We start from the raw sequence: 17,531 nt of genomic DNA, 5'->3' as shown, positions 1-17,531 counted from the left end.
GAGACAGGGCAGTATAACTCCCTTACCTTTTCATTAAAACAGGTGGCTGGGGAAGGTACAAAGAACCCATTAATGGTCCCAGCAGAGATCAAGAATGAAGCAACAGTCCAACCTTTCACAAAGAATCTACAGGTTCATGTTATTCTCGTGTATACTTAAAAAAAATCAGACACCAGCAAGTCCCGCCACAAGATGCACCAATACAGGAAAATAAGATTCCTTAGTTCTCCTGCATGTAAAGCTAACTTTCTACTTAAACGGCTACATGAAAACCAGCTCCCATATACCAATTTTAGTCTTCTTCTCATAAAGCATAATGAAACTGTTCTTCCCCTTACCTGTTCACTTGAACTTACCTGTATTACAAGGATTTGGTTTTTTTATTATTATTGAACAGGTAAAAACCAGCCACTTACAAAATGGCTTTGTCTATTAAATCACATCCGTAAGACAGGCACAGAAATTATATACACATTTCATAGGCTGAGCCAGAATACTCTTTCTTTCCAATTATCTATTCATTAATTGCTTCAAGTAAAATATTTTTTACAATAAGGTTGTATGTTTTAATACTTTCACATACAAAACCAGCTGTAAGTTATATTCAATAAAAGCTAATTGCCTTCTTCCCCAGAATACTTTAAAAAAAAAAAAAAAAAAAACCAGAATCCTGCCAGGATTAAGGCTTCTTCCATCTGTCCCATAGTTGCTACATCCAACAGCTTGAGCTTGGAAGCATTCAATTTGTAATTCTGATCTGTAAGGCATTTTAGTCCCTTTTTTCCTTTGGAGTGGCAGGGGGCAGAAACCAGCATTTCTAGGGCTATGTCTTCATGGGTGATGAAGTACTCCTCTCCATTACTGTTTTGTTATTTCAGCAGCCGTTTTCTCTTTTTCAGAAGTGCATCTCGAAGAGCCAGCTAAATATGAAACAGGAGTGGAGAGAATTCAGGATAGGTGAATATTAAGTAAGGAGACAACACTATCACATCAACAACCCTATTCAATTTCTTCAATCTCAGAGAAAAACACTAGTACCTTATCAGCTAAAACTGGGAGCAGTAACTGGCAATTGTTAACAACTACAGTGACAGAAACCCCATGGTTATTTAGCTAAACTTGATAGTACAGTTAAAGAAAGAGTTGGGACTTCCAAAAAACAAATGGAAAGGTTTCAGTACACCATTAGCAAATCCTGTATCATGAAAAAGATTAGAGTAACATAATCTGTTCTTCCACTGACTCCTAGTCAATTAGAAGAGATCAAGAAAAAACTTCAGTCCAGCTGAGAGGTAAGTAGGATTAAATGGCATTTTTTGAGAGAGTATTATAAAGCTTCTTTTCAAGAGAGGGAAGGAGAGATGGTAGAATTTTTACAAGTGCCCTATCACTCTAAAGAGATTTTGGTGTGTATTTCAGACATGTTTTAGTCAGTAAGGGAATCTCACTCTGGACTACAGTCAACAGTCTATTTTCTTCTACCAAAGAGGGCAGCAGAACACGGTATTCTACAACAACAGTACTCCAACCCACTTTAAACAATTATTTCCAAATCAGGGTCAACAGAACTGATGCTGTGGCTTAACTTTAGTAAAAGGATGAAAAAAAATGATTCTTTCACTGTTTAGCTGTTACATTTAAACTCAAAATGTTAATCAGGAGTAAGGACTGAAACCATTCTGAGATGGCTTTTTCTAAAAAGTGAGCCAAGTATAAGCATCATTGTAAACAGAAGTTTCCTAAAAATGCCTGCATTGTTTATTTGCAACTTTGTGTGTGTTCTGAAAGCCGGGTTAATGTAGTCAGCCTTATTTGGAGGGAGGCAAAATGACAGCAAAAGAAAAAAAAAAAAGACTACAAAGAATACTAGTCCCAAGGCTTCCTGTTTAACAGAAACACTTAAGACACCTTCTCTCTATTGAGTCTGTGAACAGTTTCAGTCTTGCTGCTCTTAAGGCAGCAAACTGCAGACGAATATACATTATCCTAACGATATGGATCCTGGAAACAACTCACAAAGGAGGGTTTGTAAAAGAACTCTCAGAATGCACTGTGGCACAAGACAGAACCTAGGCAAGAAAACATGAAAGTTAACACCACACAGAAACAAGATCCCTGCATAATTGGATTATTCTAGAAGTTTTTCTTGGAACATGTTCAAAGGAGTTAAATTTTATAACACCCTGTAAAACCCTCAGCTGGCCATCTGCCAGGTTAGATAAAAGGATTTTAAGGCAGATTTTTGTTGTTAGCAGAGACTTACCCTGCCAAGGTGAAACACAGCAGGGCAAGGCAGTACGCCTACACCAATTCTCTGGCAACAGCTGCCACACACAGCTGAGGCTTTATCCCAGCTAAGGCACATCCCAGGAGCTGGGGGCTCCCTGTCCACACCCTACTCTTGCCAGCTCACCTAATGCCAGTCACCTGGGGGAGCTGCGTGGGCTCCCTGCCCAACATCTTCAGGAGCAAAACCATCCCCCTGAGGTCTCTGCCTTGCCTTTCAGATAGCCCTTCAGCTACCCTCAGCGCAGGTGCCTGCAGGAACACACAGCAACAGGACTGCCACAGACATGTTAGTAGCTCGTAAACTCTTTCACTAGGGCTGTGGCCAAGCTTATAGCTGAGGAAGCAGCAGAGGGCAAGGGCTTCGCTACGGAGAGCAGCGTATAGCAAAACTACGGTGCCAGGCTAAACTGCAGCGACAGATTTTTTTTCTCAGCAGTTTCAAATAGGCAATAAATAGCATTTATGTCTGTGTTTTAAGTATCTGTGTGACAAGCTATTAGGTGACCTGAAGGCCAGGACAGATGACTCCATAATATGACAGTAACAGGAGAAGGTCAAAGAAAGGACATGGAGAGTGAAAAAACACATTAAAAACTTGTCCTGAAAAACAACTCCATATCAGGGAATCATTTCTTCTATCACAGGATTATAGTCAGAGTTCTAATACGATCTGCTTCAGTTTACAGAAAGGAAAACAAACCACATTATCACTGTCTTCCTAACCTACACATGACTTTGCAACAGAACATGGTCCTCAATGCATATTGAAGAGAAAAGGCTGACAAACGCATTCTTCACCACCACAGTCTCTGACATACCTCCTCTGGGGCAGAATTCAAGGGAAGCCACCTAGCCCACAGTCCTTTCCAGCAATTAAACCATTAAGGTAAACTGCAAGGACTTAGACCACATGACGGACAATGCTTCATCCACATTATAAGCTCACAGTGGCCCATCTATTTTCAACATTAAATATTACCTGTTTTTCCCTGAAAGACCTCTTATTTTTCGTCCGAACACTATGGCTATATCTCATCATCATGAAGTTCTTGTGCTTTTTCTTTTCTTTGTTGGAAGAGCTGGCAAATGGGTTAATTCTTGTTTTCTTTTTCACAAATTCTTTCCTATCTGTTTTTCCAGCCTGTAACAGACAATGTAATATAGTAACAGGGGGTCATTTTCCTTCCCCTACAGTTAACATCAGCTTCTAAGGTGACACATTCTACAGTGACAATAAATCCAGGTTCAGTACGACTGTATGTATGTTACATGCATTCTCCCATACTGGCTCTGTTTCTTAAGTCACAGTGGAAATCGGGTGTGTCTGTATTTTCAGTGCCACCTGTGACCAGCAAGAGGCTGTTTATTTGCAACAGCAAAAATACATTTCTCCAAAGCAAAACTTTTCTCAGCTGGGCACCTGTCTTACAGATGCAACCCCACCACCTCCTCCTTCTGCAGGGGACAAACACACAAACCCAAATCTAGAACGACAGCGAACATGAAACGCCCAGCTCCTCACCATTGCAGTTGCCAGTCTGGTCTCCTTGTCCGATTTAGGCTTCTTATGCAGATGTTCAATATCTCTGAGTGAAAGCAACTCTCCCCTACACACACAAAAATCCAACAAAAGGCCATCACACACAGAACTTCATCTGGCAAGAAAAACAAGATGCCCTCTTGACCCTGTGTGTCTCACCCATCTCTTACTCCATTGCCTTCCTATAAACTTTCACACAAGCACTTCTTGTTCTCTCTCCCAGGCTAATCCCCATGCTTGGGACAACCCTTGCAAAAGCCTCTCACTACTGTTTTTCAAGTCCTGCTTTATCCACGGAAGCTAAGAAACTCTGGAGATATAACCATGCAACTACTGCTACAACGCCCCGCCACCCACCCACCCATTGGCCTGAACAAGCAAAACAGTTTCCATCAGCCCCTCTTGTCTTTTCTCCCAGGTATAAACAAATGCCCCCAGGCCAGGATCCACTCCAGGCTGTGTGGCTGTTTGCCACCTGTCAGCGGGCGGTACTGACCCACAGCAGAGCTCTGTGCCCTGCTGCACCTAAAAGCTGTATCACCACGCTAGAGGGAAGAGAAAGCACTCCTCAATAGTCCATACCCTACCTGCTCTCCTCCTCTTCATCGTCTATTTCAATATTTTTCCTCTTCGCAGCTTTGCCAGGTGCAGAATTAAGTTCTTTAGAAAGCTGGGCAAGACGTATTTTGTGGAATTCTTCTTGAGTTAGCAGCCTGCTTGTACTGACTGCTGCAGCTTTGGCCTTTCGTTCCTCTATGGGCATGCTTTTCACCTTCTCTGCCTTTTGAAAAAAAGTACAAAAGAAGAATCATCCAGAGCTTTGCAAACTATTTCTGTGCTGCAATCCATGATCCTTGCCTCCCAAATACCTAAGCTGGGGCAACAGTGTTGTGAAATGCTGCAGCTAGCTGTTAGGATTCTTCATAGTCTTATGTCCAGCATGTTGTATTACAATAAAGAAGTACATCCCCTCCATATTTCAAAGTGGATAAAGTCACTCATGTTAATATCATAGCTTTGAAGGAATTTAGCACTGGGTCAGAACTCCCCATCTCTCCCCCCCAACCCTAGCAACATGCATATTTCAGGACAGGTGCTAAATAGTACTTCAACTGCATCGATTCTGGTCAAGTTACCCTGCAGCCCTGTAGAGTTATTCATAAGCAGCCACATCAAGGTACAGAGCAAGAGAATCTGGTCTGCTATTAACCAGACTCATTTGTATTTGGGGTAGAAGAAAGACACTTCAAACTCACTATTTCTTGCTGCTCCTCATCTGAGGAGTGATGCACATCAATCCATTCTCCATCTTCATTATCATCTTCCTCACTCAGACTAGCACTTTCCCATCCATCTGCTCAGGAGAAGAAGTGCACAGAGCTGTTAATACAGATTCAGCTTCACTGCTTGAGTTTGAAATAATTCAAGATTGGATTGCAAGCTCTCACTGGCTTTCATTATCTAACTGCATTTATGCCCAGGGACATGCTTCTCAAACGGGCAAGTTGAAGGGTCTCAACATCGCAGTATTAGAACTACAAAGGCATTAAGACACTTCATACATCTTATCACTATTTGTTAATGATTTTTAGAAGACATCCACAGTTGAACAGACCAGCAGCTCCCTTGCTTTCCCACTGGCAAGCTCAGCTACCAAATTCCATCTGTCCTGCAAATGATTCAGAGCTCTGCAAAAAACCTCAGCTTTCATTTCTTAGCACACCCACATCACATGCACATTCACTTATGACACCAATTTTTATAGTGGTAACTGCATATGGCAGTGTAAGATCTTTGAAAACACACACAAGCCACCCCTACAACAGACCGCTTAGCTGGTGTATTTTGCCACTACTGGGAGCTGTAGTCACCTTAATACATTTATTTATTATGAACTTCCAGCAAACCTGAAACAATGGTGATCAAAGCTGTTGTAGGAATTGCATTTATGTACCCCTCATTCAGTCAAAACCAAGCCAACCACAGAGCACACCCAAAACAGCTTGCAACGAGCCAGCGTGACAGCAAGCTATGCCATAACGTTATGCTTTGGAAAGCTTAACTTTTATCTGAAGTGCAAGATCCTCAAAACAGTTTGGGACAGTCTCTGAAGAAAACACAGCAGTTTACAGATGCTAATCCTTATTCCCCTGTTCAGTAATGGTGTTCCCCACTCCCTGACATCTAAACCAAGGAAGAAAGCAACACAATTTACAGCTAAGTTACTTTCTACAGTATATGCACTGCTGCTATTCACTGTTGTTCAAACTCACCGTTGTGCGACATTTAACAGCTTCAGAAACTAAAGCAAAGGTGGTTATAATAATTGCTACATTCACACCTGTAAGACACGTGACATACCAGGGTGTTTATTCTTCCAGTACACCTCCACTGCAATATGCCTTCAGGTTTGCTCTGCCCAACTCTTCTGGTTTGATTTTCAAATCCCTCCCCATCTTTTTCCTGATTCAGGCAGAGGTTGCAGGTTGTGTGGAACATTTACACAGGAAGTGGATTAAAGCACCCCAATGCTATTTCAAAGTACTATTTCAGTGTTTTATAATACACAACAAAAAAATGTTCTTTAGGAAGAGTGAGGACATGAGGTTCCATAACTGTACAATGTCTGTCCCTCTGCTTTTCCATCCCTTGGTGCCTGTCATACCAAGCAACACACCGTAACAAACTCCACTGGATCAACTGCACTTACTCAAGGATAGTACTAGTGCTTCTTAATGGAGGGTATGTGCAAGCCATGCAGCATCTGACAGCAGCAAAAGAAATGCACAAACACCAAGTTTTAGGTCCAAATAAAACCTTAGCGACAACGATGCTCAAAATCAAAGTGGTAGAGAAAAAAAGGCCAACCTTCCTCTTGGGTTCCTCCCTTTTCATTTTGACTCTCAATATCCAGTACTTCTGCTCCTGGAATATAATCTTTGGCATCCAGTTCTCCATATTCGTGAATCCTGGCTTCCAATGAGGCCTCAGTAGGCTTACCCTGTAAATTAAGAAAATATATGTTAAGCAGCCTGCTATTTTAATGCCCACAGATCCATGAAAAAGTCTGGGCGAGAGGAAGGTGCAGGTGGAAAACAAGTTCTGTCTGATGAATTAAGAAGATATCTTGAATTACTAAAAAGTTGAATAAGCTCTAGGATGATAGTCAAGCTTCTGTAGCGCGATCCTTCTGTCAAATGAGTTTGGTAACGCTGAACTAAGGAAATCTTGAAATAAGAGCACACCACGTCAAAAGGCAGCAAGGGAATAGGCAGGCCTAATTCTACCTCATTCTCAAGTGGCTATAGGAACAGTTCTCAGCATCCTTTTTGATCACATGGGCCTATTTTTATAGTGAATGCAATGCACATAAAACAACACTTACCCTGAATTTCTTCTGCAGCATCTCTGGATTCAGAGAACGGAAAAGGTGTATCAGAGTTCTTGCAGACATCATCACATCTATCCAGAAAAAGAAAGAGACAGGAATAAGTACAGAAAAGCAGAATTCTGAGCAAACTGAAAGCCTACTCGGATAATTAGAATTTACAGCCTGCTCATGCCTTTTCTGAAGTTACAGCTCCCTCCGATTTCCCCCACCCAGGATCCAGCTCTTCCTTAGGGCTAAATCTTTATTAGCAAGCAGTTTCCCTTCTTCAGTTTTGTCAATAACTTCCCCTGCCATAACTACCCTGGGCTACTTTGCCTCCTCTGCATATAAACTCAAAATTCAGAGAAATGCAACAGACATGAAAACGGTACTTCTCAGCCCACAGAGAAACCAGTTAAGACATCACTATTATGAAGGCTGTAATAACAGATGACCAGATGATACAGGAGGAAAAAAAAGGATTTAAAAGTCATATCCGTGTAATATACTTACTTTTATTTTTATGAGTCTTGTACTGAACGAGGTCTTGGAGCAGATCTTCAGTCATGGCTAACGGACATCTTGCAGTGATTTCTTTTATTGCATTGATCCTGAAAAATTGGAAGTAAACTCCTTCCTGAACACCACAGTTGGGAGCGACTCCCACTGGCCCAGTAATAGACTGAATTATCTGGAACTTGAAGAATCTTTTACAGCATTTATATAACATTTAATGTAACTGAGAACACCACAGGGAGCTCTCTGTGCCATGGTTCTGCAAAACCCTCCGTCTTTAGCCCATACTCTACTCTCCAGCTAGCATTCTGTCTAATCCCAGACCTCAGGATTCTGCAACTGAAGTCTGTGTCCAGGCAGACAGGAAAAGCAGTCAAACAAAAAAATCGCCAAGTGAAGGGGAAAAAACAAACAAACAAACAAACAAAAAAACCAAAAACACCCCAAACAAACAAAAAAACAACAAAAAAACACACACACAAAAAAAAAACACCAGACAAAAAAAAACCCTTCCTCTCCTACATTTACTGCTCATTCTCCACTTTTACCAGAACTTTCACAAATGCCTCTCTAGTCAAAGAAAATCGATTTCAGTTTCACTAACAGCAACATTTAAATTTGTTGTCAGTAGTTAAATTCTATCCACAAAAACTTAAGGGTCCTGAACTATGATCCTAGCCACTCACTGAGTATTAACTGACAGACAAGAGATCTGCCCTCAAAGTAGAAATAACAGTATCCTATATACTTCAAAGGCATAGTAAGAATGACAGGAATAAGTTGCAGGTGGTTTAAAAAAAGGCAAATATTTTTCATAGTTGGAGAGAGTTTTAGTTTTTGTAAGATTCTGTACCTACCCTACAGTCATGACCTCCCCAGAATTCTTGTCAGTGACAAAGTTGTTGGCAATGGTCATTAGCACTGACTGGATAATCTGAAAATAAGCAAAAACATTAAATAAACTTAATGTATATGTAATAAAACTGTGAAAATTATTACACATTACTAAGAGAGCCCTTGTCACAGAAAGACAGAACTCGGGACCTGTCACTACAGCCTGCAAATATTTCCTACACACAAATTCTCTTGCAGAAATTAAAACATCAGACATGGGTTAGTTTTTTTTCCTCTTTATACAAAACAAGCCATTGAAACTTGTAGAAGTAGCCAAAATTACCATATGCTTTTAAAGACAAAGGGTCTGAACAGATTCCCCTTTCCCCCTCCCCACAAATGCACTCGGTTACATTTTCATGCTGGCCTGCTGTCCATTTTTAACATCACTAAACACAGGCAGAGTACTGACCTCTGGTGGTACTAGCTGATGTGAAGCCTGTGCAGCAAACAGAAGAATCTTTGTCACTTCTGAAAGATAAGAAAAGTGGGAAGAAGTTGCCAAAGTATATTGCTGCCACTTACTCTGGCCAATAAACGCACCCACCAAAACAGCTAACTCAACAAGCTGCTCAGTCTAAATCTCAAAGCCATTTCAGTCTGCAGTTATTTGGGACAACTATTTCTCCTCTCCCCCCAGGCATTAAGAACTCATCTGCTCTCCACCCCAGCATCAGCGCAGGCCCTTAACAACCAGCTAAGATGAAAATAAATACTCTAGAACTAGAGTGAAGCATCAGTAAAACAAAGCAGCAAAAGGCAGTCACACTGTGCTCAGCTAGTCAGGATTTGCAAGGAACTAGGGACTCATGAATTCTATTCCACTGCTGGAGGTTCTCAAATGCTCAGGTAAGGAGCTCTGAGCTCACAAAGCTTCCATAAACATCCAAAGTGCTTTGCATTTCTGGCAGTCAGCACCTTCTACTTCCTTCAGCCACACTCCGCGAACTACTCCCACCAGGTTACTGCCTCCCCTTCATTTACAGCAGCACTTCTGAGAACGGACTGGACATGTGACATGATGGACCAGCGGTGCTGTAGCTACTTACCTCTCTGATGGGGCTGCAGAAATCTCTGAACGAAGGGGTAGAAATTAAAAAGAAAAAGCTGCAGGAAATAAATCATAACAGATGAGCTTCTCGTCTTTTAACTTGAGATCACCTTCATAGGGTGACATGCTGTAAAACAATCAATGAATGATTCGATACATAGAGCTCTCCCAAATGCTTTGGATTTTATTGCGTGATGCACTCTCCTGTCTTGAGTTTGACGTATGTGGAGATAAGGAAACGACTTGTACGAAGGAAATACAAGTCTCAATGCCAAGCTCTGTGAAATCCAGAGCGGTTCTTGTTAGACTGCACAGAATTCAAATTAGGGCATTCTGCTGCATGATCCTACAGTGTGCCACCTCCCTTTGCATCAGGGACACAACCTTCTCCCCCACAACAGGAAGAGACTCCAGCAATTTTGATCACACTTTGGCTGTACCCCCCCAAGTGCACCAATTGGGGGAATCGCTGAACTCTTTTGAAACGCCTTTCTCATTTGAAGAGCCTCCCAAGGGCATGCAGCTCTTGAAAAATATACCTTCTCCTCTGTTTTTCAGAGACAGCTCAGCTATTCCAGATCAACAGCTTTCTCTAGCAGAGCACGCTTAGTACCACACAAGTGTACACAACATTTCACGAGACTCACCAGCAACTACTTCACCATACATATGCACTTTTCCACACGTAGAAAAATTAAACCTCATTTTACAGAGACACAAGACCAGAGCATAGCACCACCCAAACCAGGCTGGCTACCGTCAGACCGTTATAAAACTGCCAGAGCACTTACCTCATGTATTCCAACCAGCCTAGATATTAGGTCCATGAGCATCATCTTCACTTCAAATCGTTCCTTGCAGTTCTCCAGCTGTTTCAGCAGTTTCTCTGCAAAGTCTAGAAGAAGCAATAATAGATATGTGGTAGAGAGAAAGAGCAGAATGCAGAACTCAGCTGGTATTAGGTTAAGGAAGGCAGGCAGTTTGGTTTGGGTTTTTTTTACGCCCCAGTGCCCTCACACAGAGTAAATTAAAGGTGACCTGAACACTTCTCCCAGTGGGTTATTTTTCTTCTCACAGGCCTAGAAGGTCTAAAGCTGTGCACAGGTTCAGCAGAAAGGAAAATTACCAGAAGTTCCACAACATAATAAGCACAGGATCAGTATTTAAAACTAGATTTTTTTAGATACATTTTGGGTTCATCTAAAAAACGAAATCCCCAGAGGTTTACTAGATCACACTACGACCAAGTCAAATGATATCACACATCAGACTAGTGATAGAAACACATTTTTGAGGGGTTTAAGCCAAAGAAGTTATAGTTGATAAACTACTCCCTGTTCACCAAATCATGGCTTCAGGCATACAAGAAGGAGCTAGAGAGCCACACCCTGATCTATAGCAACCTCAAGCGGATGATATAATATTGCTCCTTCCCTGTCTGACTACCTACAGCTGTCTCACTACAAGCACAACAGGACTCACTCTTTTGAAGTGCTGTGAAACTCTAGGATAAAGCACACTACAAGTATCCCTCTTTCACTTCCATTCTCCTTGCCAAGTTGTGTCTAAGCTGCAGTGTCTGGGATTAACACATAACTTGAAAAAAGACAAAATGCAATGCATGCTTACCTTGGGGATCATGAATCAGGTGAATAGCAGAGAAGTTGAAGACCTCTGGCTTGCTCTTCTTCTTCTGTTTCTGTATGGCAAAAAAGAGTAAGGAAGACATTTTTTTCTTTCCAAGAAAAAGTTGCACAAGCTTCAGTTTCAGGCTGCTGTTAAAAGCTGCTGTTCACCATTCTTCTCTTCAAAAAAGATTTTATTTTAACAAGTAAACTATCATTCTCTTCAACTGCATAGGTTTTTTTGACACCTGATCTAAGAGGCAACAGGAGCTGCCTTAAAAAGTTACTTATGAAGACACCACATGCTTTAAAGTAGGGGACCACACAAAGGGTACCCAGAGCAGAACTAATCTGCAACTTGGACTCTTAAGTCTGTTTCAGAAGAGCTCTCTTCCAGGCAAACATGGCATACGCCTGGCCAACGGATGCTACAACACTTGAGGACCTTCACATGGAAGAGATGACAAAAGGCAGCTAAGCCAACAGAGGCAACAACAAGATTTCTGCACTTGAAGGGTTAAGCTAAAACCCCGGTGAGTCGGACACCACTCTCCTCACCTTGAGGACCTTCATCGCTTTTTCCAGTTTCTTCTTGCGCTTGGTGGTTTTCTTGTTGGTTGCATACCGCATCATCAGATCTCTGGCTGTGGGAACATCATCCTTGAGAAAGAATGTAAGGGAGACAAGAGTCAGGTGACATCAGACTTCAAACGGGAATCAGAGAAACAAAACGTATTGGTATTTTTCACGATCATGTACTTTATTTGAAAACTCTCCCTCTTCCTAAACTTCATCAAACAAATACTGGCACTTAAAATCCCGATTCCATAGAACTAGGCACATATCTACATGCAAAAAGAGTCCACTGACACTTAACAGCACATCACCACAGTAGTTTTTACAGCTGGTTCATTAGAGAGTATTGTTCAGTGACAGACAAATAATGATACACTGTATTAAGAGGTTCTAGACTGAAATCCTGTTAGGTTATCAGCCTTCTCAAGGTAACTCAATTACATTCACTTGTATATAAATAGGAAATGGAACACAAAAGGAGAAACTGAAGACAAAACAGACAGATAAAAAAATTAAACCTGCTTCCAACACACCAGGTGAAAGCCTTTTCCCACAACTCCACATTACACATCTAGCAACTCAGGTCTTGACAAACCAGACTGACCAGCCCCCTGCTTAGGTGTTCAGAGTGAATTTCTTCCTTCACAAGGAAAACAGGAAAGCAAAGCAGCTCTTGGCATTAGTCCTTAGACAGACAGCAAAGGCATCCTGCTATCTCAGTTGGAGCCAGCTGTCAAAATCACTGAACTCTGTGAAGCATACAAACATCTGGAGGAAAGAAGATGGAAAACTAACACAGAAACGGACAGACTGGTGGAGCCAGGGTCACCATTCTCACAAACCTATTAGAGTTTGAAGAACAGAGAAGAGAAGATTTAATCACAACACGCACCTCAGATTCGGAGTCACTGTCTTGTTTCTCATCTTCATCTTTCCCAAGAAAGAACTTCAAACTAGCAACTAATACCTGAAAAGCAAAGTTTATGTAGGACAGGATGAACTGACAAGAGTATTTATTTCCAACAGCCTTACACCCACATCTTGGGTTATGCAAAGACTCTCCCAATTCTTTATAGGCATGGGTATGACCAGAACGCAAAACTAATCACAGACTGAAAGACATAGGTGTTTTACAGACACAATCAATTTTTGCTGCCCATCCTCAACTTTGAGGCACACAAAATGTCAAAAAGCACCCGGGCTCCAACAACACCTGGAGCAAGCTTAAAGATGCAGATTCTCTTCCTGTCATTCTGCAAAGCCATTTCAATCTAATTACTCCATGCAAGCATTATCAGGAGTTCCTGCACAGCTGATACCCAAGACAGTGCTCAGAACTCCAAACTTTTGTTAGTTTATAGGGGTTTGCTGGTGAAGGTTTTTTGTTGCTTTTGGTTGGTAGTTTTTTAAGGAATGAAACAGATGTAAGTTCTTACATTATGAAGGTCCAATTTCAAACCATAATACAAGTTTTCCAACCTCCAGCACTGCAGAACTGACACTGAGGACAGAAGGCCTAAGATTCACTCAAGCCCCAGGCAGGACAGCCACTCTACTCACATCTAACAACTGAAAGCCTTACAGGGCTGATTATAAGAAAGTGATATTCTGACAGTTTCTTCTGAGTAGCAGTCGAAAGCACACCTACCCTCCCCACACCAGCCTGCACTTGTTACAAGCTTCCAATTCTGGTGCTCTGTACATAAGAAGCAAATACCACCTCCTCCCACAACACAAGTGGTATTTTGAAAATAAAACAAGACAAATCATCAGTGAAGCTTGTTAGCAATTACAAAATAAAAACCTGCATTCACAAGAAAAAGGTAGCTTAGGTAACATCCAGTTTCATCAAGCGATTTCTGTTCTCACCTTTGTCACTTTTGAAAAGCATGCAGTTGTGATGACATTCACTGTTTTGGCATCATTCCTGGAATAAAACAAAAGATCACCATTTAAAGTTTGGCAATTTCAAGTTATTCTCAGAAAGCTAAGTTTCATGAAAGTAGGAAGCCTGACAAGTAGGAAGCCTCATTAGAATCAGGTCTCCCAATGCTTCAAGTAGATTTGCAAACAAAGAAGTTAGGCTTCTGTCATTTTCTTTTATTCTTCTAACACCATTAGCTTCATCTAAACAGACACACTTGCATTCCATCTAGTTCACACTGTGAGTGAAGGGATACTAAAAATAAGCTCCAGTAATGGAATACAGCTTACCATTTTTTTCACTGGTTAAAAAAAAAAAAAAAACAAAAAAAAAACAAAAAACCACAAAAGGCCACCCCTGTGTGGTAAAAAGAAATACATGCAGAATTCTATCGAGTATTAGAAAAGCAGCTGGATAATTTTGAGATAAAGTTTGCTCTAAAAATAAGGGTTTATAAGAAATAAAGCTGAAGAAATTAATTTCATTTTATATATACCAAGTCTTACGTACCTACAAACCTACTTTTTAAAAAACGCAAAAGTATTTTCAGCAACACTAATTTTTTTCAGCAGTCACTGTTTTTTAGGGAAAATAGTTCTCAATCCAGTACTACCCAAAAAAGAAGATCTTGAACCTGCTGTGAATATTTTTATTTGTGCTGTGGAATAGACAATATTTCCTGGAATGCTACACACAAAAAATCTTAGGCCCAAACATACGCCAGCACCTGCCCTGCCAGCTGTGGTTACTCTGCCACACACTGAAAAAGCAATTCACACCCCAGCTTAACTCATGCAGGTATCGCTGAGAACTTCTCCTGAGTAAGAAATACAAGAACTCCCCAATTAGTGCTCTGCCACTCATCTATTTTGGAGATACCTAAGAAACAGCAGCAGCATCACTTGCAGCATTTGTATAGCTTGTTCCTGTTCAAGAACAGGGAAGAGCAAAGGAGTACCAAACTGAAGAGATGAAAAGTCCTTCACCTGGTTTTACAATCAAAAAGCCAGGGGTAGTGAAGAGGCTACCATTTTCTCCTGACATTTGCCACTGGGTAACATCTGCCTGGGCATTTTGTAACACAGCATAAAGATTCAGCAGCATATTAGGTACAAGACAGCAACTGGCAGCACTCAGTGTGCTTTTTTACTCCTTTCAATGCTTATGTAGGCAACATTTTTTCAAGCTGCTATCTCCTAATCATAGGAGCTGTATTTAAGCTGCTATCTCCTAATCACAGGAGCTGTATTACAGCTTCATAAGAAAACCCCCAAAACTCAAAGCACCCATCAGTCATCTAGAACGAATTTACAGACTTAACAAGAAAAAAACAAAATTCCTCTCTCCACTGTACATCACAAACTGTATGCTAATATTAGCAGCTTTTATGTGCAAAAGCTCAAAAAGTGAGCTACACACAGCTGTAGTTTCAAATGCAATACACACTGCTTACATACCACTTTCAACTAAAACATCAAGTATTCAACCTAAATAACTCTGAGACTTCACGCAAGACAATGTTTCTTCCCAGCTAAATTCCACTCCACGAAATACAGCCCCACTGGAACACAAGATAAACATATTTAAGTCACTGCCCCCTCAATTGTATTTGGCACTACAGGCCACAGGTAGATGTCAGGACAGCTGCCCCACGATTAATGGGGAATCGACACAAGCCTGCCAGACCTACCAAATATTCCTCCTGTAAAGTTCAATCATCACATCCAGTGATATCTTGGCAGCAGTGGGATTGCTGTCTCTCAACATAGTGTACATGAAGTTCTGCAGTGCCTAAGAAAAAAAATTTGGAAACCTGTCTTATTAGAAGTCTTCCATAATATCAAGAGCTTAAAGTGAAGTATGTCTGAAAGCTAAAATACTTACTGTGTTTACTTTATTGTTTTTGTGTTTAGCATTGACATTCTTGATGTCTGACACGATGTGAGTATACAGAGTCTGTAAATGGAGAGATTAACAGTGAGTAAGCTAAGCAAGTTGCAGAGAACAACGCGGATACATTGAAGTGTCTAAGTACTGACATGAGAGACCAAACTGATCAGCACTGAGAATATTATTTTCTCTTTTAAATTACAGTTGGAAAAACAACAAGAAGTTATCCTGTAAAGTCGCCCACGTATGCTTTATTTTCATGTATTTGAAAAGTATACTTAATTTATAGTAAAACAAGGCAGGAAAATAAACAGCATGAAATATTGCTTGAAAAAGTTCTGTAATTCAGGCACATTCTGATGGCCTGCTTAGTAATCCTTGTAACAGAAAGCAAGGACTTTCAGTGTTGTGACAGAAAACCCGAAACAGAGCTTTAACCAGCAGGTGGTTTGGGTTTAGCTGTTTTACTCAGAAGTTCTCACAAAGAAATAACTAAGGCCTGCTCCGCCAACAACATGTTTATGGCTTCCACCTGGAGCCACATCCAAGCTGCTGAATTCCACATACAGGACAGGCCTACAGCCTGCAACAGCACAGTAAAGATGCTTACAGCAGCATGCCTCATTACTAATCAAACACACAGAGCAAGTCCTGCCTCGGGCACCGTCAACATTTCAAAAAGGAGAGCTACTTTCAACTGGACCTTGTTACAGAGGGAAGCAGAGCAGCTACCTGACACAGCTGCGTTACTTCTGGAAGGTTGGTCAAAACCCACTAGAAATCAAGACCTGTTTTTGAAAGCACAGCTTACTTTTCGTAGGAGCTTATCGTGACACCGCAGCAGTTGGAAGAAGAGCTCCAGCAAACTCGTCGGATTTATTAGATTCTTGTTTCTTAGCAAGATCAAAGCCTTACAGAACGTCTGCAAGGGAGAAAGAGGGAATCAGAACCAAAATTCTGTAATACTCTCCAGTTTCTGTCTTTCTTCAAAAATTAAGAAGCCGATAAGCTCTCAGCTTGCACACAAAGGGCATATTTTAACGGCAGGCCCGAACGGCCTTTCAGTGGGGGTCTTACCATGCGCAGGTCTGCATCCAGGACGGTGTGGTGGTGGGAGAGCAGCTCCTTCAGGTGCTGGGGGAAGCTGGCCATGTGCTCCGGGTAGCAGTGGGCGACCTGGGCACAGACAGACCCACCTCAGCCCTCCGGGGCAAACCCTGCCTCCCCTCCCAGCCCCGGGACGCTCTCAGGGACCAGGGAAATTAGCACCGTTCGTACAGTAACAACTCAGCAGGCGCCCAAGCGCAATTTAAAAACCATACCGACGCTCCGAGGGGAAACTTGTGTTGCTGGGAACAGACCAAAGCGGCGCAGAAACGCCGCTCAACGCGCGGCTTTCCAGCAGCGGCGACGACAGCACGAAGAGGGGGAAGGGCTGCGCGCCGCGCTCAGCGCCTTACCTGTGCCAGGAACATCACCAGTTCAGCCAGCTCCTTACTGGGCTTGTCCGGTTGGAAGGTGAAAATCTCCACATGGGACTGGTAGTGGTGGTACTGCTGGAGAAACTGAGCAGACACAGGGCGGCTGCCGAGCGGGACCGGCGACGCCTGCCCGCCCTCCAACCCCTCCCGGCCATCCCGCTCCGTACCTCTTCAGTGTAGGAGGTCGGGTCCCGCTTGATAAGGTTCTGCAGCTGGGGCAGGTTGCTGGGCAGTTTGTTTCCTTGGCGGCCCGACATGGCGGCGACGAGCCGGGCCTGCTGCCGCTTCCCTCCGCCCGCAACACGCGAGCTACCGCCTGGGCGCCGCCATCTTGTCCCGCCCCGCTCCGCCCCGCGGCGCCGCCATCTTGTCCCG

At 42.2% G+C, this 17,531-nt stretch overlaps 1 protein-coding gene across 1 annotated transcript; it reads right to left on the bottom strand.

The window, feature by feature from the left end:
* Positions 1-113: 113 nt before the first annotated feature.
* Positions 114-17,501, bottom strand: SDAD1 (SDA1 domain containing 1). Its single transcript, XM_032985558.2, has 22 exons — positions 17,324-17,501; positions 17,136-17,240; positions 16,753-16,851; positions 16,487-16,597; positions 15,670-15,741; positions 15,476-15,576; positions 13,731-13,788; positions 12,754-12,828; positions 11,844-11,945; positions 11,290-11,359; positions 10,452-10,555; positions 9,659-9,716; positions 9,022-9,080; positions 8,573-8,649; positions 7,713-7,810; positions 7,215-7,291; positions 6,698-6,830; positions 5,086-5,183; positions 4,417-4,610; positions 3,812-3,896; positions 3,269-3,430; positions 114-920 (listed from the first exon to the last, which is right to left on the bottom strand). The coding sequence occupies exons 1-22, from the start codon at positions 17,411-17,413 to the stop codon at positions 870-872; spliced, it is 2,079 nt and encodes a 692-aa protein (XP_032841449.1). The 5' UTR covers positions 17,414-17,501; the 3' UTR covers positions 114-869.
* Between the last annotated feature and the right edge of the window lie 30 nt (positions 17,502-17,531).

The sequence above is a fragment of the Tyto alba genome, unplaced genomic scaffold (assembly GCF_018691265.1).
Source record: "Tyto alba isolate M040663 unplaced genomic scaffold, T.alba_DEE_v4.0 Super-Scaffold_23, whole genome shotgun sequence".
Lineage (NCBI taxonomy): Eukaryota > Metazoa > Chordata > Aves > Strigiformes > Tytonidae > Tyto > Tyto alba.
Note: the sequence above shows the minus strand (reverse complement) of the source record. Positions and strands in the feature narration are given on the sequence as shown.